Here is a 22908-nt window from a genome sequence, read left to right as displayed (position 1 = left end):
ACAGCTTTCAAAAGACTAACCATCCTTTGTGATCAAAAAACGGGTTCTCCCCAGCTCTTGTAATTCAGATTTAAGATGCATCAGTCAAAGAAGGGAACCAGTTGGAACAAAGAATCGTTGCTGTCACTCCATTTTATGATCAAGTTCTTTCACCTTAAAGCTTATGCTGTAAGGTTACGCTGTCAAGATGTTAGTATTTGTTTCTGAATGTAAGCAAACTGTTCTACGCTATTCTAGTCTGTCATGGTTTCCTGGAAGCTTCTTTTGTTTTCAGCAGTCTGACCCAAATGGGCAGTAACTGAAAGGCTCTTTATTGCAAAGCCTCTCATCAGCTGCCATGATGGCTCTGAGACAAACACAATACCGCTGCATGGGAGAGACCAGTTTTTGGATGGATTTCAAACTCTGATGTATCAGAGAGCAATTCCCTGTCTTCCTCCAAATGTACTGCTGTGGGAGCCCATCCTCCCTGCTGGAGGATCAAAACAGAAGCCTTTTTCTGAAGCTGTGGAAAGGCAAATACCATGTTAAGGGCAGCAGCTGGAATGCTAGATCACACTATTCCTCATCTGTGTTGCATGTGGTACTGTATTACCTTCCTCAGCCAAAAGGCCACCCTGCTATCGCTAGCTTAGAGAACCAGCTATGAAGCCTGAGACACGAGCTCAACTTACATCATTTTCCCTCTGGAGATAGAAAATGCTGCACAGGACTGAGACTTTCTAGCAAAGAAATCCCTTCTGATTACCCAGTCTAACCCTCCAGACTGCACAAAACTTAGTCTGAGCATCTGCCTTAAAACACAGCCTTCAGGAGAAGCTACAGCACATCTTCTGGAAAGCCAGTTCATATATAATTAACATTTCAAGTGGCAGAGAATCCACAGACCCTTGGCAATATTTAGTCCAGCTGGAGACATGGACTGTTTTTTTCCAGCATGGTGACTGGGAATGTTTTGACACTGTACGAGTGATGATGGAGGATGTAAAAGAAGCAGAAATGCTCAGGGCTTACAGAGCCTATAGCAATTCTAAGCTGCTTTGTGGTAAAGGAGACCTTACATTCGACGTTGGGAAAAATTTCTAGCTACACTGAGAAGAAAGCACTGGAACAAGTTTCAAGGAGTGTTAGGAAACCCTTGTTACTGGAAGCTTTAACAAATGAAGAAAATCAAGTGATGAGACTAACCAGGATCAAGCACAGCCCACATTCATTACATAAACCGAGCAAACCAAAGCAGTGAACCAGAACAAACACCACCCCCTGCCCCCCGCTGACAAACTCAAGCACAGAAAGGATCAGAATCATACTGGCTAGGAAGCTGTTACCTGGAGTAACTCAAGGTCTGAGGAATCCTCTTGTCCGGGTACCATTTCTGTCAGCATTTCAGACATCACTTTTGTATTCCCACGAACAATGTCCAATTCACTGCGCAGCCGGGCAATCTAGATTCAGATAAAAAGAAAGCAAAATACTGCATAATCTTTTGGTTTTGCAGATCATTTTCAAGAGCTGATGTTGTGATACTTCTGGTTCTGTCTGACTTGATATTTGAGGCTCCAGACATTCAGGGCGGGTGGGGGTGGGAAGCAAAGATAAAAAAGTTTACCCAGGAGAGAATTTTAGAAAAGCAACAGCAAAAAGAAAAGAACTTTGTAGAACCATTCACTGTCACTGCAAACCCAGATGTGCTGTGCTTGTATGGAAGCGAAGCAATTTAACAGCAGCTAAAAACAGACCTCAGTTCCAGTATACCTTGTGTGTCTCACTCAAGCGTGGAGAAATATGTATAAGTTTTGAGTAGGATCTTCGGCTCTGAAGTTATTATTTTTGCAGAGGGAAAAGAAGATCCTATATTAGAGCAATTGCAAAGGTCTTAGAAATGCAGACTTAACTCCCTGTTACGACTTCCTGCATCTGCTGGACATTCTGTGCCTTTAAAGGAGGGAGGCTAACAAGAATAACTGTCAACCTACTGCATAACCACCGAGTGGACTGGTATATCAGATAGGGATGGCCAGGAAACCTCACAAATTGTTGAAGGCCTAGATTTCAGCGTATAATAAAAGGAAAGATTACCAAGCAAAACCAGACCGAGGAGGCAATCGAAGTCAAAAGAGTTAAAGCGAAATTTCCTCTGCAATTTGTTTTCTAATTTCATCTGCTGAAGGAGTCTAACTCAAAAAAAAAAAACAACAAAAAACCAAACCAAAAACACCATCACCCCAATACCTGTTCAGAATTAGCAGTGATGGGACCAGTCACATTCAAAGCTGGAGCCTGAGGAGCAGAATACGTCGTCGGAGAAGTTGAAGAATAGGAACTGGTGCTCATCCGTTGCTGAGACTGTGAATTGTGCATATTTGCTGCAGGATCAACTTCAGGAACACTCTGCCACATCAGAAAGACAGGAGTTCAAAAGCTGAACTGTGACAACACTTGCTTTGTAAGCAACCTCAAGCCAAATGTGCTCAAATATAGAACATAATTGCACCTTGTGGAAAAGGTCAGTGTCGTTACGAGAACAGACTGGCAGGCCAGCCCATAAACGGACAGCTGCAACAGAAAATGCATGCCCATGTCTTTCGACCCAACCCACGTGCATTTTAGTCAATTTACAAGAAAAGCAAGAAGAAAAATAAAAACAAGATCCAAAGATAAATAATTATAAATTATTTTAAACCAGGAATTAAGTTGCACGCTTACAAAAAATGATGTTACGCAGTTACCAAATTTAATTAATCTTGACACAAGAATTGTAAACTTTCAGACCTTCATCACTTGCATTTACCACTTCAAAGATTCATTAACTTCAGTTCTCAGAGTAAATAATCAGAACACCTGCAATCATTAAGTTACTTCCTAGCAGCAGTTCTGTCAACCTTCTAGATCTAACTGTTCAGAGGTGTAAAAACCTCACATTACTATGGGATCAGTGGGAGGTTTAGACTCTACACCTTTAAAAAGATGGGCAGGCCTTGGTTTAGGGTTATCACCAACTCAACCAACCATACTTTTGAGCAAAAGAATTAAGTCTCAACCATATATCCTGATGGACTCTCTTTGAACAAGTTAGCTGCATTTGCCTGGTATTTTTGTGGTACAAGACAAGCATACAAATCTCCTCCAAACTTTTTTCTCTGCTCACTGATGTTTAGCTCAAGGAAGGAGAGACCATTAGCTTATCAGCCTGTCAAATGCAGCTGTATTATTCTTCTCCTACATGCCCTTTCACTATTAAAAATGTCCTTCCAGGAGTGAGACAATGAGCCAAATTCAGAGAAACAGGAGGAGAAAGAAGAGCAGTTATCCAACTACTTGGACATCTTGGGAAAATACCCCTGGAACTGCAAATGCTGCAGCTTACCCTCTGCGGTGTGTGTATTGGAGACAGAGCATCAAGATCTGCCATGGGAAACTCTATACCTTTCCTCTTGAGTTCTTCATAAATATGCACTACTCCAGTTAAATCAGGGCTACTTCGGAAGGCATCAGCCCAAGCCTGGAAAACATAAGGGATTATCCATGAACCTTCCAAATGAAGTTCCAGATCCATCCTGACTTCAGATACTGACTACAAAAGCTTTCATATATTTCAGCTTCAAAGAGAAGCTATAATCATTAGACCTGGTCTAAAATATCTTGCAAGTATTATTAAGACAGTCACACACACATTTTAATGAAATATAAAGTAGACAGGAGCTCAGTGCACAGTAGCTATGTCTAGTCCCTGACATCATCAAAATCTGTAAATGCAAATGAAAGCCACTTCCAATCTCCTCTACTTAGCGGTGATCACATGCTGATCTTTTCTTCCACATTGTATGGCAGTGACCCACCAGAAATAGTCTGTGTGAAATTAAATTGATCTAAGCAAAATTCATAAAGTCATACAATAATCTTAAATAATCTCAATTTAATTTGTGAAATATCCTCATTTGCTGCCAAAGAAAAAAACACAGCTGTCAAGTTTTCTTCAGTATTTCATTTGGACCAAACTTAAATAAAAAAGGTAGTTTCTAAGGTTCTTACGTAGTGAAACATGCAGTCCCATGAGCAGCAAAACTAACGAAGCCTGGGTGCTTACAGAGCGTATCCAACACTTAAGACACCCTGGTGTGTCAGAAAGAACAAGTTTAGAGGGAGAATTTCCCACAGGTAGAACACTCATATCTCTCCTGCATGACTTCTCTGGTGTCTGAGGAGACTTCAGTTCACATTTGAGCTTTCCCTTCAGTGGGAGTACTAAGTGTTTCTCTTTGCTAGCCAGCCTCCCGTACTCATGAAGCTGCTAGGAGCCCAGTATCTTCAAAGCCTCTACCCACTTTAACTTTTACTGGCAATTAGCCAAGTAAAATTAGCCAATAAAAATTTAGAGGAAGGAAAAATTGAAATATTATGACTCAATTAAAAATGAAGCATTCCACAAACCCCCACATATGTGAGGTAGAGTATCAGTGTGCTGGATTCGTAAGTACTGTGAGACGCATGTGTGGGCTCTGAACTTAATTCATTTAGTCACCATCTTTACACTCGTTCTTTGACTATTTTTACTTTAAAAGCTGTTTTTAACCACTTTTTATATTTGAGAGGAGAGACATCAAAGATAGAAAAGCAAGATAAGAAATAATATTAATATTTAACTTACATTCCTGTTCTGTTCAATCCTAAGAAAAAGCATTTCCTACCCTACATGCCCAGGAGACCATCCATTATCAGCTGCAAAGTAGCAATTCTGGGTTTGCTACTCAGCTTTGTTAAATGTAAATTAACAGTAAAAAACGGTTCTGATGTAGTACAAGTCCAAACAGCCCTATCTGAGCGAGAGAAAACAGCTCCAACTGCAAACAGCCATTCTGTTTCCCTGAAACTGACCTTCCAAACCACCCCCAACTCTGATGGATATTGACTTTACAAGTAACTCTACCCTTGCGCTTTCTCTGCGTTTTCAATTTACGTAAGTAGTCATCTGAATGATGCTTCTACATAATGGGTGCTCCCCACTTCAATTCTATTTGCCAGTAAGAGCGTAAAGTGTTAGGCAAAGGATGTTTTAATAATCACTCAAAAGAAACTTTAGAGGCAAAAGTATGCCCCCAACTTCCAAGGAGCCTTGTTTGTCCAGGGAGATGTACTAATGCATCTTCTCTTTTACTGGATTCCTATAGATTTTGTTGTAGGCACTAATGACAGTGAACTCACTTCATTAGCACTCCACCTTTTTAATATATTCTCTCTTCTGCAATTCTCTTCCCTGGAAAAAAGGAGACACTCATTTAGAGATTTCTTTGCCTGAGCTGGAAGCATTGTCCCTGCCCATGGCAGGGGGATTTGAACCAGGTGATCTTTAAGGTCCCTTCTGACCCAAACCATTCTATGGTTCTATCTGTGTTACTGTGCGTCTCAGAGGTCACAAGCAGGACAAAGTGCTCTTGTCCTAAGTGCTGTCTACACACATTGTAAGACAATCCCTGTCCTAGACAGCTTACAATTCAACTAGGCAACAGTAACATTAGCTCGACTTTATGGATAAGGAGCTACACACAGAGCTTAAAGAGACTTGCCCGCTGCGCAAATGAGCACACACAGAGGGGAGATGGAATTCAAATCTTGTAAGACTTCGGGCCAGACTATCAAAGGTAGATACTGAAGGGTGCTGCTGTATAAATCCCACTGGGCACCTCAGTGTGCCCAAACAGGTTAATGAAATACCATTGCAAATCTGGCCCCTAAATCAGTGCTCATCCCAAGACAACTTTTCCAGTGTCAGACACTTTCTAACAGATGTACCCTTCACCTCAAAAGAATCTGCCATGCCACTAAAAGCCTCCCCATGCTTCATCTTTGATGACAGTGCTCAGCTATTGGGCAGCAAGGTGGTACAAACTCTGATGCAATACAGTTCTTACCAGAGGTGCAGCAGTAAGGAGTATTTCCAAGGCCTTTTAGCAAGGTGAAGAAGGAAGCAATATGTAATACGTGCTAATTCATATACGCTGGGAAATAGGCTGAGAAAGCAAGACACAAGATGCTCAACATCTCAAAACAGTCAAGTCTCTAGACAAGGCATTGGATGGCAGCTTTATCTCCCCTTGCTACGGAAAGGCACAGGAGTACAAGATCTGTAGGGCTGAAGACACATGCTGTTTGTACAGCTCTCTTCCCATTCTTCCAAGTCTGCACTATTAATCCTCTCATTCCTGTTCTTATTAGTTCCCCAAAATCAAATTGTAAAAAGCCTACAGAAGGGGATAAACGCAATGTTAGTGGAGCAGAGCTGAGAAGACATCAGCCCCCTGGAACAGGGTTAATGCCAACTGCAGGGAGCTCTAAAGAGCAAAGTCTAAGCTGAGCAAAGTGGTCATGACGTACGGGGTATTTTGGGTGAGCCTGTCCATAGGGCACCTGAAATGAGTGGCTGCAATCAGTTTTCCAAACTCGTTAGGCAATCTGGAAAACAAAGTCTCCTACCACCTCCAGCTAAAGAGACACTAACAGAACCCACCCACAGGCAACTTTCATAATTCTCAGGCTTTTTATACCAAAAGGCAGTTAGTACCCAGAGTAAGGCTTTTAGTTCTACTGCATTAAGTCTACTCAGATAAATCTGTTTAATACACTGAGGCAATGACTACACTTTTTGGTTATGTTACAAACACTTCCATCTTGGTTACACCGATGACTGGGAATCCACTTAAATTGAGGACCCGGCGTAACCAATGTTCTCTAAAACACTGCAGCAGGGCAAACAGTATGGAAACACACATAGTTTCTCTTTATGGGACAGTATTTAACCTCATCTGCTGGTCACTGCATGCATCAGCTCTCCCACCAAAACAGACACCTGAGGGCTCAGTCAGATGCACAAGAATTGCTTTTAATAATTTCACTGATTAAAAAAAAAATAAAATTAAAAAGGCCTTGAGACCAGAAATAAAGGGACCCCACAGACCCCAATGCAATGCCCACCTAATTCCCCCACCCAGCCTATCTCCTGTTTGGAAATCACTTACTTTGTCACATTCTAACAATGTCCTATCTGTGTATCCAAATAACAAACAAACCGGCAGAAATTCAAATGCATGCTTTGCCACAAAAATCAGAAGTATATTGTGAAAACTATACTGCGCATTTGTAAATACTTTCCCACAAGAAACACTAGAGCAGGTTTATATCATTTTAAATACACAGTGTCTTTTAGTCTCTGGTGTATGCAATAGCCTGTAGGAGCTTCGTGATAAAGCTTCCTATAATTGTCAGATTTCCTCCAGGCAGGCACCAATGTTTCCTCATGTGTTGCTAATGGTTTGTGGAATTAACATGGCTGTTTATTGTTATGCTGCACAGAAGGAGAAGTGGCTGTCAGGCCTATGTCTGAACTTCCTCACTGCAGACGAGGATCTGACAGTGTACTTTTACTGCACAATAACCAGAAAAAAGAGGCACCAAAAACATTTTAATCCAATAGGGTCATTTACTTTCTATAGCCATCTTTAAAAGGAATCAGAATGCTTTCTAATGGAGGGAAACAGCTCCATTTTATGGTCAGAGAAACAGGCACAGAAAGTTAAGCGTTCTGCAACTGACAGCAAAAGCACAATCCTCTAAAATTTCCTGGCCTCAGCTGACAAGCCCATCACAGAAGCAGGTCTCCAGCTTCTAGATGTGACTGTTAAATTGCAAAGCCATTCATTTAAGTCCTCTTGCTTTACAGTAGAGTGGTACCTTTCTAACTAGAATCCAGACATTTATCCCTGGATGAAATATCTATGCGTGTGCATGTCTGCTCTTCCCTGCCAATCTGGATATATTGTTTGTTTTTACATATAAAAAACTTGCCACATTTGTAATGATGACAGCATGTTTAGCGATGCGTAGCACTGAAGCAGACAGTCCTTATTTCAGGCAGCAACATATGGAAGCAAAGACAAGCTGTGTACCTGAATCAGTGCTAGTACTTTATCCTGTACAATAGTGGGGGGATTATTCTTGGGAGAGATGATTTTCACCAGAACACCATCTATGAAGTCACGGTTTGCCACTAAGACATGAAAGCGATGGCCACAGTTCTTCACACAGGTCTCCAACACCTACACACACAAAAAAAAACATTCATTGTTGGAGCAAAGCTTGATCACACACAGAACACCAATGTGGTTGATTTCCAATTTTGTGGGGGGTTTTGTGGGTTTTTTTTGTTTTGGTTTGGTTTTTTTAATTTTAAAACTTTTGATGGGAGGGAGAGAAGATAAAGATGTTACATTTGTATTTCAAGTCTTCTTTTCTTCCCCTTTTAGCAAAAAGCTTCCCTTCTGCACATACATTTAGATGTACCTCACCCACCACATTAACATACTGGGCACTTTTGTCATCTACCTTTGCCTGTTTTCAAGGTAAAGAAATACAAAGTTTCTTCCTCTTCAATGCAGAGCTTTCCAACCTGCACAGCTGAACAGCTAAGTACACAGCATCACATCAAGAGCAGGTAAGACAGAGGACATCCTGTCACAGTGAGATATTATCATGCTGTGGCACTCTACTTTCTATGTACCTGGAACACAGCTGGAGCCAGTTGCTCTGAGCTGTATGCCATGTTTTAGAGCTGGGAATTCAGGTGAATGATCTTCACTCATTCAAAACACTCCCTTGTGAATGCCCTGACAGGTTATACTTTGACACATTTTCCCCCTGCAACCTAGCTAGAGGCACCTTCCACTTGCCATTCAACTGCCATGGAAGAACAGCTGTTGATTTTTCTCTGAAGAACATGATTAGCATGGAGATAAATCCAATGCGTCACTTCTCCTTACAGCCATGCCTAATAACCACTGTGACTCTGTATCTGAGGAGCCTGTAATTACTCTTCTACTCCAGCTACCTTCATCAGCCATGATGACACAGACACATTCCTGATGAATTTCACTCTTTCCTGCACAATGGATAATCTCATGGTTTGGTCTTTGGTAATCTGTCAAAATGACAATCCAGGATAGGAAACGGCAAGAAGACAGAAAGTACAGTTATGCTTCGTCAGGGAGATGCAACAAGAGCTCTGGGAAAGAAACCTACAGATCACCTACCCACAGCAGTATAACTCGATCTAGCTGCTACTGCTCATTCCTCAGACTGCTGTGGTGCAGAGCCTGCCCAGCACCACGTCTTCAGGAGTGCTGCATTACCCAGGAAACCCCTAGCTAAAGTCATCAGGAGGAAAGGTCACTGGCAAATTATCTCACACCTTAGCAGTGCTGCCTAAATGCACAGAATATAATTTATACTTTATTGAATTAAAATAGATCAGCATAAATTAATGTGACTCTCCTACAGAGATCTATTCACATGGGAATTTGTGCATCAGTTACTTATGAAGCTGAAAATATGGCAAGTTCATCATCTTCGCTTGCAGATATGCCCACAACTGTTGTCCTGGGGGCGAGAAATGGCTGGACACATGGCAATGAGAACAGAAGGGAAAGTCCCAAAGGGTACACAGCCTCATTTGGGCTACTTTAACTTTCCTCAGTCAGTAGCTGGGATGAATAAGAGTCCCAGAATAAGCAGGAATCAATTGAGTCAGGAAAAAAAAATCTATGCAAAGCTTCCAGCAACTCTCTCCAAGGAAGCAAAGAGGCAACTGGAGAGAAGAAAAGGGCAGAACAGTGGCTGTTAAAACAAGTACCATGTACATTCAGGAGAGTGCCAGGAAAAGGAAAACGACAAAAGAAAAGGGTTCTGCCCTTTTGAGGAATTCCAGCCTGCCCCCACTCACCGTCAGCGCCAGCATGACCTCTCTGTAATTTTTGTTTCCATTCAGCCTCTTCTTCAGTGCTCGAATGGCATCCTTTGGACTGAAGGAGAAACAGATCATTTTTAAAAGATGCCCAGACATGCTTTTCACATGCCATATACTGTGGGAAAAGGAAACCTTTACAATTTCCAGCTGGACATAAGTATGCATGTTAAGTTCAGAGCACTTGACTACAACCAAACTAGGGTCACGTAGAATTATGTGAGGAGACAAGGTATCACAGAAGTCAAGACCAGAGCAACGCCTGAGGCCTTTCAAAAAGGCAGGATGTTGATCAAGCAGGAGAGATTGACAGCCACTCAGAAAAAAGCCCAGGGTGTAAGACCAGTGATCAGCTCTCCAGCAAACTGCAAGCAGCACAGCTTTTCTGATGCTGAAGGAAATGTATCAGAGAAGCTCTCTATTCAAATGGCTGAAATTAATAGTATTGCAGCACTGCAAAGAGATACACCTGCTGAAAACAAGAACCCCAGAAATACAAATTCGGTACCCTCTCCAAAAATATGTTTTTCAGGCCAGCCCTCCAAGCAGAGACTGACCACAGAAAGTGCTGTATCATATAGCATTTTCTGAAATGTCTAAGGAGCAGGAAAACAAAGCAACCCATATGCAAACTGCATTCGAAGTATGAGCATCTGCCCCTAGACTCACTGCCCCTCCTCACATGCTGAGTACAACTGGGTGATTATTGTGTTCAAGAACCTTTCAAAGTCTACTGAAATAGCACATACCCTTCTTCTGTCTCGTTGATAATGTCACAGATCTCCATGTTAAGTGTCCAGTCTTCACTCTGCAGAGAGCCATCTGTGGCCTTTTCTGTAAAGTAAAGAAAAATAAATCTTTTCACATCTTCCTGATTAGGTGCTACACTTCAATCCATCTTCAGTTACTCTGAGCTGAAACTATCCAGTAAAAGAAAGACACACACAAAGAAAGTCCCCACTGATTGTAAGCAATGTCAAACATTCCCTCCTGGTTTTAGGGATCAGCACAGAGGTTTCCAGACAGAATCAATTATCACTCAAGCTCACTATCTTCAGCCCACATAGATGGGCCATTCTTCAAAGATTCCTGAATTCCTGGGAGAGTAGGAAAATGTCAGCTAATTCCAATTTAAACTTCTCAGCTGCTGCACTGTTGGCAAGCTATGAGGTAGGAAAATCTCCCCAAAATGAACATGACCTCCTTGTTTTAGGAGATAATACCTCCACATGAATTGAGGGAGGAAAGAGAGCAACTTGGAGGTGGAATTCAAGGAAGTCCAGAATTTCAGCTTGAAAAGAACCACCAGCACGTGAAAGCATTTAGCACGTGACAGTTCAGGTCACAGTATCATCTACAGGCACCCCTTTTTGCCCAGGACTCATACTCCTATACCACAGTCCCTCAGTATCTGCTTGCCAGGGGCTGAGCACTGCTTCCCTCTGTCCCACACCATGTCCCCCATCTCCTCTCCACACGGGGGCTATGTACACATCTTCCCAAGCACCATCTGCCTTCCTCCTGACTCCTAAATACTCCCTCACTATTTGCGTGGCAGGTAAGTCACGCCAGCATCAGACTAAATCCTACAGCATGGATGACCTATAGCGCTATGACAGCGGTAGATGCCAACTGCTGGCAGTTTAATTTACAGACATCTGCAAGAGTAGCATAACCATAACTTCAAGTAATCAGTTGACAAGAACTATTTCCTCCTTGGGATTTCCTCCTAAATCAATATAGTTCTGTCTAGCGGTGCCTAGAACATCCCCTGTATTTTTCACACTTCTCACTTGCAGCATTCAAACCCTAGCTGCGTTACACTACCCACAGTCAGAAATGCTATCGTCTACCACCAGAAAGACCTAAAAAGGGCAACCTGGAGCCCAACCACGACCTTCTCCTCTAAATTAGTCCTGGTTCTTCCTACAGATCCCTGGCATCCAATGTTGGAAGGCAAACAGGGTAAACAAAGCATTTTAAAAACATAAAATAAACCAAGAAAAAAGCCAACTTTTAAACATTTTAAAGCAGAAACAAAGGCACAGGTACCATTTTCACCAATCATTCTTCTGTCTTTACATCAGACATCAATCTGGCCCCCAGAACAAGGCAGTTTTTGTTTGAGAACACTAGGCTCCAAGGACTTCACACATCTCTGTTTACCAACAATGTCTTTCCCATTAACATTTCTATCGCTGTGACTAAGGACACAGATTCCCACAGGCCCTAATTATCGGACATTATTTGGAAAAAGACTATGTGCCTGGGTAATTCAAGTTTCAGTGATCTGTCTACACCAGAATCATGGCTAATGCAGCTCCACCAAGGACAGTAACTACAGAAGTCTACGACAAACCAAACAGCTAGGCAAAACCCAAGCAGAAAGTGCTGACAAGCAGCCATGTCTCTCCAGAATGGAGAGGACGCCATGGAAAAGGAGATTACGGAACAGGAGATCATTCTTTGCAGGCCTTGTTTCCCATTCAGAGAGGCAGTGCTGCAAAGCACGCAGACCACTGCGCAGGGTCTCACCCACCGAGGAGGACATGGAGGCTGCAGAACTCCCTGATGTGCCACCTTCACTGCGGGGTCTTTCTCAGCCATCACCGCATCACGGTAGAGTTCACTTTGGCAATAAAAACTCCTTCCATTTGAGAAGGAGCCTCAGAGAGATGCATGGCTTCCAGAATGTCCAATCAATACTGGACAGGTTATGGAACATTTTTAATTTATTGCATTTAGGCTATATTAGACAGGGATTTTCTTAAGGAAGAGTGCAGGCAGAGCTGTTTGATGTTTTCTGGGATACAGGAACTCATCTTTGTGCACAGCGACTTGCAACAATCACTTTTATTAGTTGCATTTTGTTCTTATACTGTACATAAGGCCTTATTACTATAGAATGTGATATATAGAATGTATAGAATGCCTTCACCTCCACATAGTCCTTGTTGCTTAGGAAAACATTTTATTTAACATTAGAAAAAAACCCTTAATATTCAGAGCTATTAAAAAAAAGAAAATCACTACATCTGCTCTGCTGGATAAGGTGATACCCAAAGCTGCAAAGGATTTATAAGCACAGTATTGAAAAATGAGGGATTACACCTTAAATACAGGGTATTCCTTAAGCTGGGCATATGATTTGGTTTCTTAATCTAAAACTATATTAACCAATTTGTGTGTTCTGGACAGCATTTGGCATCAGGCAGCACCTTAGCAGCGCTCATACACTTTGGTCTGCTATAATCACTTCTTATAAATGATTGTGGAAAATGCTGACCCTGCACAAAAGTTGTGCTACCAGCCAATTCATTCATTGGTCTTGTAAAATCCATTTAGTTAAGGTTTATTTTGACAAAATGAGTGTATGGCAGTACTCCACAGTTAAAAAGTGGTATTTTGGAGATTACGGTGAAGAGATGCTGCTGCTGCTGCACTGTATGGAGGGTAGCACAGGAATATTCGTCCGGAGTCCCCAATAACCTCACTTGTATTTTCCTTCTGAGATACACTAGGGAAAACAAAATCCCCTTTCTTCCACAAAGTTTGGTTCCTGCCTTTTCAGTTTTGCATTTCTGTTCTTACGTTGGAGTAATATGTGGTTGAGAATGTGTAGGTTTAAGACGTAACAGTTGTCTTTTTGAGAATTAGTTCTTTTCCCCTTGGGTAATTTTTAATTCAAATAAAGAGTTGGAAGCTAATTTTAGTCTCTTCTTCAGCAAAAGAGAGCACACAAGACTTGTAATCTGTAGTCGTTTGTCCTTTGTAGGGTGTGTGACCCAGATTTGCTGCTGCAGTGCTCTTTCAACTGTGACAAAAGAGTAGACTGACTGCAGAGAAGGCACATGAGTTTGTGTGGATTTGTTTAAAAAACAGTATCACACCACAATAAATTGAAAGCCTGTAGAGCTCCTCTAGAACCAAAACACAGCAGGATGTAGTTCTGGATTTCTGGTGAAACACTTCTGCCTGCACTCTTCCTTAAGGGAATCCCTGCCCAACACATCAAAAATGTAGTAAATTAAAAACGCTCAATAACCTGTCCAGTATTTATTGGACATTTTGGAAGCCATGCATCTCTCTGAGGCACCTCTTCAAACAACAAATAGATATGCTTGACAAAATTAAACAGATTTTGCAAACTACCACAGAATTGCAAAGGAATGGCATGTAAATACCTTTTAAAAAGTGTCACTAGTTCCTCAGTCCCTTTCAAGCTCATTAGAAGGCATTTAAATGGCACTAGTCCACACAAGGACTCTGGAACACGACCAAAGGATTCCAGGGTGACATAAGAAATGTTACATCAGACAAGGAAAAAGGCAATGAGTAGAAGTCCCTCCTGCCCCTCCCCTCACTGAACTGAAGGGTTTATGCTATAGTTTAATCGCGTAACAAGGACTGGCAACTCCCAGCCTGGGTGCCGAGGGTGCCTTGCACGAATTCTGACCTGAAAGCAACTCCCAGTGCTGTGTTATTGCCGAGTTTGTCACTGCAGCAGGGCCAGGAGTTAGTGTCTCACACAGAGACACAGTACCACCAGTAAGATTATCAGAAAGTCTCTCTCAGAAACAAGATGCTATCAGTTCCCACCACGTTTCCTAATTTAAAGCATCAGTGTTCTGGTAGAAAGGAAGACAATCTGGCACTCCACACTTGACATGCTGCAGACCTTGGACACTGCATATGCACACACAAGCATTAGCTTATCTCTGGTCTGCAAAGAAAAGGAGAAAAAATTGTGCTATTTTTTCATTCACACCTTCTCTCTGAGACCTAACTCTTCTGGCCGCATTTCCACACTCTGCCAAATGGCAATATCAGTATTTCCCTGTTCACATTGAATTTGTGTATGTTTTATGGCATTCATAAGGCACTGTTCAGTAGCATAAAGTTTTCAGTCTAAAAAGCCTCAGTGCACACACACACCCAGCCAAGCCTCTTCCCAAGCAAGCTGCTCTGACCAGAGAGATGTCACCACAAGGAAATCAAGTCAGAAATGCCCATGTAAACTGCCACATAATAAACAGGCTCTGCCAGGCAGGACAGGAATGCCATTTTAAATGAAGGAAAAAAACGGAACAACCTTTACAAGCCATCCTGAACCCAGCTCAAAAGTTACCTAACAAAGAAATGCTAACACTGGTTGTCCTCAAGAAACCACTTCCACAGCCCTTTTCAGTCCATACTACTTTTGCTTCAAAGTTACAGTTCAACGTTGATGACGCTCTTAAAATTCGACTTTGTTCACATACAGATATGACAACAACCTCCTTCCAACGTGCATCTCTGCCCATTATACTGAACTTGCTGATGGGGACTCTGCCCATTATACTGAACCGCAAGCCTGGAGACTTGCGTTAGGATTGTGACTGCACAAGTTCAAGGCTATAATGCTACTGAACTCACATGCAGTGTGCGTGTTTATGCAGCCGAGACCGAAAAACTGACTGCTAGAGGCACAGAGAACAGCTACTCTAGCTGAATGATGACAGCAGGCATGACAGGGTAAAAATCTCCCTGAAAGGTCTATCTAAGTACCAATAAGTGATTGTCATGCTGCATAATGTTCTTGGAAGACACGGGAAAAGGGAAAGTTAAATCTTGCACTAGCTAGAAATCACATTAAGTAAAAATGGGAGGAGAGCTGCACTGTTTTCTGTCTGAATACCAAAATCTTGTGAATGAACAGATCTTTGTGTTCAGAGAAATCAGTTTTTCTCTCTTGGGACTTCTCCACATGTTGCTTCAGAGACTCTTGATTCATACATTTGGGAAGAATTATGCAGGAAAAAAAATAATCACCTTCTGTTTATGCAAGAAGCATACACATCAGTGTACCGTATTAGACACACAAGCAAGAAAGGTCCAGTTGCAAATTTCTCCCCTTCCCTCCAATAATGTTTGGTGTTCCAACAGCATAAAACTCCCCCCCCCCCCTCCCCCCCTTGGAAGTTCAGAGGATTGTGGATCTTAGATCTTTGTCTTGCCTCTTAACAGTCCACCTGCCTACCAGCTGTGCTCCAAGACCGAAATTAGCAAATCAAACAGTCAGATGTGTTATATTTCACTCTGCATAAATTGTGACAGGGAACAAAAGCCACAGTATTAGCAAGCTTTTACTTCCATCCTACTGGTCCTCCTCCCTTCTGCACAGTGAAGCCTTCTCAGAAGCAAGGGCTATCAGCTGAGGTCAAATGCAAAATGCTTTTACAGAATGGACAAAGGTCTTTCAGGAAAATAAAAGAGTTCTGCAAGGCAATGCAAAACAGACAAGATAGTTCACAAGGGAAGATAAGCCACTGAATGAGACTATAACATCTCTCCTCCAAGCTGCTGCTTATAGAATTGTTTAGCTTTAAAGCATCATGTTTTGTGACTGTCTCTCTTGGATTCAACAAATCATCAGTGACCTGCATGGGACCATCAATAAGATCTGGGGAAAGACCATACAGAGGCCACGGAAACATATTTCAGCTGTCCAAGCAAAATGAATATAAGACTAAAGATCCTCAGCATTCACGTAGCTGCTGAGTTCAAGACATCTCACTTGCAAGACGGAGATACACCAGAATAACACACTTGGATATGTCTGGACCTAATAGTCTATTCTTGCTTTCTTTAGATTATCTTTTAAAAAGACAGTCACAGACACTTAGACATTATGGTAACCAACAGGAGGCTTTTTATTTTTTAATAGCAGCATTTTGATAAAAAGGAAATGGGACTCATTCAAAATTCAAGATCAAAACTCAACTCTGAAGTGACTTCCTCATAAAAACCTGCCAGTTTCTTTGTTAGAAAGCACAGCTCCAATAGCATTTTTCAATTAGCCACCTCACTGCTCCAAGTCCTTTTTCTACATTCCTTATTTCACACTGCTCTGAAAATGCTGAGCTTCACACTTCCAAAGAAAAAGGCAGTCAGCTAGAACAAACGGGCTCAATCTGAACTGCAAGGCATCACAGAAAAACGTGATTTGGGTTGCACTGCTGCAGCACTGGTCATCCATTTTGACCGTTGTAATTTCTCAACTGATTTTAGCTATGCTTACACTGAAACTCTTTGGGATGAAGTAATTTATCCTCCACTCATTGTTTTGCTAAAGTTTCTGGTGCTGAATAAATCAGTAATCATAGTTTGTACTGACCATGGAGTCTACATTAAAATAACAAGAGAAGCTGTGGACACACACAGGTGCAATCATAACTAGTATTTAGCTCAAATGCTGCTTGAAGGCACAGTGGTTGAACTGGGAGCTGCCTTTTTTTCCACCTAACTTCCAGGTCTTTTTGAAGGTGCTACCCAAGTGCCAAACTTCTGCAAAGCTGCCTTCCAGATCATACTTACCTGCAATCATGAATATGTCATATGCAATTATCGTGTCTTTTTAAGGACCACATGGTATTCAGAATTATGCTACAATGTTCCTGTGATTTAGACATGCCACAGAAAAGACATCACCCAACATCTCCCACAAATTCAGCCTCTCAGGAGCCGGAAACGACAGCTGGTTAACTGAGCATAGCTGTGCAGCAGTTTCCGAAGCAGAGCAAGGTGAATGGATTAATACATATTAAACAAGAATTAACAGCTGTACAACAAAGATTTTTCTTGCTTCTCCTAAACAAAAAGAAGAACAAAACAGAAATCCTTATAATAATACCAGAGTAGGCAAGAGAGCATATCAGCCTGACTCAGTTTAATCACATCTCATAGCTCTGGATGCATTTGCAGGTTGTAAAACCAGATGGACCTTCCAGTACTATGCTATTGTATTGTACAGAAATGGCCTGACAGGATAACCTAGTCCAGGCAGTTTCTGTACTCAGATGTCATTCATCTCAGGCACAAATGATGGTTTAGTCATTGTCCTTAAAAGCATTTGAAATCTGGATCCCAAGCAGAACGGTGTGTTTCTATACCATAAAGACTTTACTCATGAATCTTCTCACTGAAGTTCCCCCGTCAGCAGAAATTGTTGCTGCGGACAGCATGCTCCACTGAATGACAGGTGTATATAAGTTACTCCCTTTCAAAACAGATGGCAGAAAGACTACTGCTTCTTTAAAACAAAGTGATATCCCTCCGACTTCTTCATTCTACACAGCTTTAAAAACAAAACGCAAAAAATCTCCTTCCTCCTATGCGCTGTACACTCATTAAAGCTAACGTGTTGACCCATGTTCTGTAAATAGCTGTCCTTCAGAGCTAGGTCATACAGCAGCAGCTCCCAGCTCACCAACCCATTTGCATGATTCTGAGGCACTTATCATCCCTAAAACTCGGCCTGCACCGCACATTTCTTCGCCTCTTTCAGTGGTGACTTTGGCTCGATTCCCATCTCACTGCAAACCCACAATATTCCAAGTATGGTGCTACTTTACAATTGACAGACAAAAACCTGCTCACATCAGAAATCAATATGCTAAAGCTGCAATCAGAAATGTCAAGGCAGTTTTTAAATATACATCCTGTATTAATGGATTTGAATGGAGATGTTTACAGTGTGATTTACTGTAGGGGAGCAACAAATCAATGTTCCTTTATGACACATCACATCTTCATGACACTGTCCCTTGTACAGTTGTATTGGCAGAGACAATGGCTCACCGCTTCGCAAACATCTGTGATCTATTAGGCAACACTTTCAGTAGTCTAATATTATCACACTCTGAGTGTCCATCTTTCTTCTCTAGATGAGAGGCACAAAAGCATAAATTAAAACCTTCTGGGTGACAAAACGTTCTCCCTCAGATCTGCCTTTTCTGAATTTGACTGTGACTGCTATGACTTGCCCATAAGACTCTGCATGGGAGAATTTATCAGCACAGCATCACTTTGCAAGGTCAGTGCATTGGGATCGTTACCCAAATCTCCTCCTCCTTTGACCACAGTAAGGCAGCTAGTGCTGTATACCGAATCACACTGACATTTAGTCATTTCCATAGGCAGAACTTGACTTGTAGTCTCCTACTTGCCAAAGAGGTTTTATATTGTTTTAATTTCTCCAAGGAACTTGGATAATTTGGGGAGTGCTACCTTGTTCCTTAACTGAGAAACTCAGGTACTAAAACACTGGCATACTGGATGAATAATGCTTGTTCACCCACACTAGAAATACAAAATTTCTTAATAGCTGAGTCTTTGGCTCTCCTTCACCCAAAAAAAGCACCCCAGACAAAGAAACTAGCCAAAGAAGCTGGAGAAATAATCTGAACACCCCTTAGCAGCCAAGAAGCTTTTATCACCAGAAAGATTTCACAACAGACAACCCCAATATGCCAAAAAAAGCTCTTAAACTAATACAAACACATGAATTTGTCCTAATGCCAAAAAAAAACCTGAGAAAAAAAGCACACTCCATTAATTTTATCAGCCTTAACTTACAAATCTGAGAGAAGAGGCAGCTGGAAGTAGTGATTTATTTCTCAACTTCTTCATTAACAAGTATGCCTAAAACCTCTATTACAGTGGATTTGATATTTATAAGTCACACAGAACCAGTATGACAGTTCCTTAAATAAATTGTTGCAAATTGCTTTTTAAAACATTCCCTCCAAAATGCAGGAAAAAAATATCACCGTACAAAGCAGAAGAATGTATATAACCAGTAAGATACTACTAGGAGGTAGGGGAGAGAGAGAGAGGAATATTCTATGCATCCAGATGCAGTTTTACCACCCAGAACTACAGGCAGAATGGTATTACAATTTGATATCCCAGCTGCACAGGATGTTGCAAGCACCATCAAGAGCAAGAAGGCATCCCAATCTAGCTGCCCCATTCAGGACTTCAAAGGCATCCAGTAATTACAGGTGAGACAGAAAAATTGCCTTTATGAAAAGTTATGGATGATCAGTGTGTCAGTGAGCTATATTTGAAATCTATCAGCTCTTGATGGCTAATTTTGTACTACATGAGTAAAGCAAGTTCTAATAACTCACTTGGGACTTCACTCCAGTACTTACAAGCTACGTGCTTTTCATATTCATAAAACAAAACTAATTGCCTTTCATGGATGAAATGGTCTAAGAATCTTTAATCCAAGTCAGCTGCAAACTCTAAAAATCCATCCCCATGTATTTAAGACTCCCCCTCCCATCCACTCACTTGTACCACTGTGTTTGCTGCAAACAAACTATAAGGCAATGATGATCTATCAGGCTCCTACATTAGTTTAGGCTTTTTTGTTGTTTTTGTTTGTTTTGGTGTTTGGTGGGGCTTTATTTTTTTTTTTAAAGGTTACTCCTAAAGTCAATTGCCCACATTCACACATGCTTAAAATAAACTGAAAAGACTAATTGCATTGGGGGGGGGCACAGGGAAGGCAAAAATCTTTAATTCCTACAGTTACAAGAACAAGTTTACTCCTTAGCTGCAACAGGCTACAACAGATTTTTAAGTAAATGTTCATACATGATAATTAAAACGTGTTACAAACGAAATGAAACAACACTTGCAGTAGGCTATTTCCTGCGCGTGTTCCCACACCCAGCTCTCCTATGTATCTGCAACTACAAAGACGAGAGCTGTGTCCTCTAGAAAACCACGATTATCCTACACGCAGCAGCGAACTAGACAGCGAGGAGTCTGCAGCTTTTGAGGGCTGACAGCTCACGTTTTCTAGTGTGAAATGCTTCAGTTTGCTTTTCAATTTTGCAGCCTTCCCTCACACCGCTCTACAAGATGACAGCAGGCCTGCGCAAGAGGCAGCTAGCTCTGATCCCATTCAAGTTCTCCAGTACCTCCACGGCTTGAAGATCAGTGTCTGGAAAACACTAAGCGTTTTCACCACGGGAAGAGGAGAGAGCTGGCTCCTGTTCCACTAGGTAACAGCAATTACTTTTGCCAACGCTGCTGTCATTGAAGGACTCTACTGCCAGCTGCCCGTTCCAACAAGCCAAGCTTACTATGCCTTCAAAAGCTTAGTGGCTAAACACTTCCAAACAATCTTCTCAGGAAACCTGAGGGCAAATTAGGCAACAATAATAACAAGACACATGTGCAATTCTGTCTTGTATGGGCTAAGAAGTGCAGATTTCCTGGTGTCCCATAACCCTACTAAAAATTCTGCTTGATTTCTTCAGCCCTGTTTCTCACGTGCCACTGCCATAGATAAGCCCAAAAAAGACTGATAAATAGAAAATGTAAATACTAGAAGCTTAGATCAAGTATGCAAATGTTTATTTCTGAGACTGGCATTTTAATTTTCCCATAAACCCTCCTCATTCACCAACTTGCGTTACCTGGTCATCTGACTTTGTACATTCTTCAGGTCAGCAACTGCACCAATAAATTTCACATTCCACTGCAATCACCTACATTACATGATACTATTACTGTGGTAAAATTAAAAACAATATAAATGTATCAGGGGATTGCAGCGTACTTTTGGAAAATAACTATATTGGTCCTTGGACAGTTAAAATTCCAACTAGAACACAGATTCTGAGCATGGCTTACAGTTTGGCTTATTTACCATAGGTAGAAGGGAGGCAAATCCCAGCAAATGAAAGGGGCCGATCTAGCGCATTCCAAGAACTGCAGAGTATGGATGGGAAGGTAATTTTCCTAGTGTGAGCTTATACAATCTTATGGAATCTACAGAGAACCAGCTCTCCAGTCTTTGCTGCTTACAGCTTGTTAATCAACAACACAGGAGACGTCACAGGATACCAAATAACAAACAACAAACACAAAACGTACTGAAGCCTTTTTGGCAACATGACACTAATATATGGTAGCGTCACTGCTTCTGCTTGGGAAAGCAGAATCAGCAATAGCACTAGCCTGGCCCCATTCACTGGTGGCCAGCTCAATGACTTGACTTCACCAGCTCCAGCTGAGGTTAGCCTCTCCTGGGCGTTCCCTTCTATTTCTGGGTGAATCTAGACTTTTTCTACTTCTATTGCATTTAATGTTCATGTACACTGTGCACGTCCTTCCTCTGAGCCCAGCAGCAGCTTCCTAAGCAGCCAACAGGAGTATAATGATGCCTTTTATGAAAGAGTGCCCTTTAGAGGTGTAAAGCTTGCCTGAGCAGGGCTGCACTATTTCAGCTCTCTCCTGGTGATCGTCAACAGCCTGGAGATGATTCTGTAAGTCGGCATGCAAAGTAAGGTTTGTGTTAGGGGATGCTACACATGAAATACCTCATTATCTGCAGCAAGACTCAAGCCCAATACCCTTTAAGGAACCTGATAGGAAGAGGGATTTTTCATTACTGACTGACTATGCCAAGTTATTGGCATAGATGGGGATTTTAAAGGCATTTTTAATTATAGTAGGTAAAACTCACACATGATCAAGCTGCGGTGTCAGAAACCCACCAGAACTGAACACTGACCCATTTGGGTTGTTTGCTGAACTTTAATCACTTTCCAAGTCTGACAGCTGCTCAAACTTAATTGCTCATTACACTTGTAAATAAAAACTGATCTCACTCTCTGATTAGCCAGCCATCTTATAGTTGCCATAACAACTTCTGGTCTAATAAGTGATTTCAGATTTACCATTATTTGCACTAGCAGAAAATTTCACAAAGGTCTGAGATCGCTCTTTTCACTAAAATACCCTTCTAATTAGAAGAACCAAAACTCAGTAGAGAAAGGGCAGCTCAAAGATAATGAAAAAACAAGCTATTTACTACAACAGCTTAAACATGAGATAAGGGTACCCCAAACCCAAATATATGCTGTACCCTGTTTAACCCCTACCTTTCACTGTCAATCATCTCATTATCATACCTATACACCACAACAACTGCTCAGAAAAACACTGGACAACATTTGGGTAATAACTGGTGACAATGCAGAGACCAATTTCAAGACTCGCTCCAGATGAAATATTCCAATAAAGTTTGCATATTCTCCCTCCTAATCTTAAATTAGGGACTAACTAACTAGTTATATTCCTTAACACTGTTAATCGATCAGAGCGGTTTTTGGTGAACACCCTTGATCCTTGACAGTTTAACATAAAAAAAGGAAAACCGTTTGTACTGAGCCCAACAGATGTCCATTGCACCAACTGCAATGAAAGACGTTTTAGAAGTAAGTGCCATAATGTAGTATCTCGTCTCTGGATCACCTCAGTCAAAAACTTACTTC

At 41.5% G+C, this 22908-nt stretch overlaps 1 protein-coding gene across 4 annotated transcripts in view; it reads right to left on the bottom strand.

The window, feature by feature from the left end:
• The window catches only part of TOM1L2 (target of myb1 like 2 membrane trafficking protein), a 58879-nt gene that overhangs the window by 28093 nt on the left and 7878 nt on the right, over window positions 1-22908 (bottom strand). For all 4 annotated transcript variants that reach the window (XM_027800351.2, XM_005435672.4, XM_014277162.3 and 1 more), the window contains exons 2-7: window positions 10540-10624; window positions 9770-9848; window positions 7941-8090; window positions 3368-3502; window positions 2233-2391; window positions 1329-1445 (exon numbers count right to left, since the gene is read on the bottom strand). In XM_027800351.2, the coding sequence (XP_027656152.1) occupies window positions 1329-1445; window positions 2233-2391; window positions 3368-3502; window positions 7941-8090; window positions 9770-9848; window positions 10540-10624 (725 nt within the window). The remainder of the gene's footprint in view (window positions 1-1328; window positions 1446-2232; window positions 2392-3367; window positions 3503-7940; window positions 8091-9769; window positions 9849-10539; window positions 10625-22908) is intronic.

This window comes from Falco cherrug, chromosome 4 (assembly GCF_023634085.1).
Source record: "Falco cherrug isolate bFalChe1 chromosome 4, bFalChe1.pri, whole genome shotgun sequence".
Lineage (NCBI taxonomy): Eukaryota > Metazoa > Chordata > Aves > Falconiformes > Falconidae > Falco > Falco cherrug.
The sequence above is the reverse complement of the archived record's forward strand: the minus strand, read 5'-3'. Positions and strand labels throughout refer to the sequence as shown.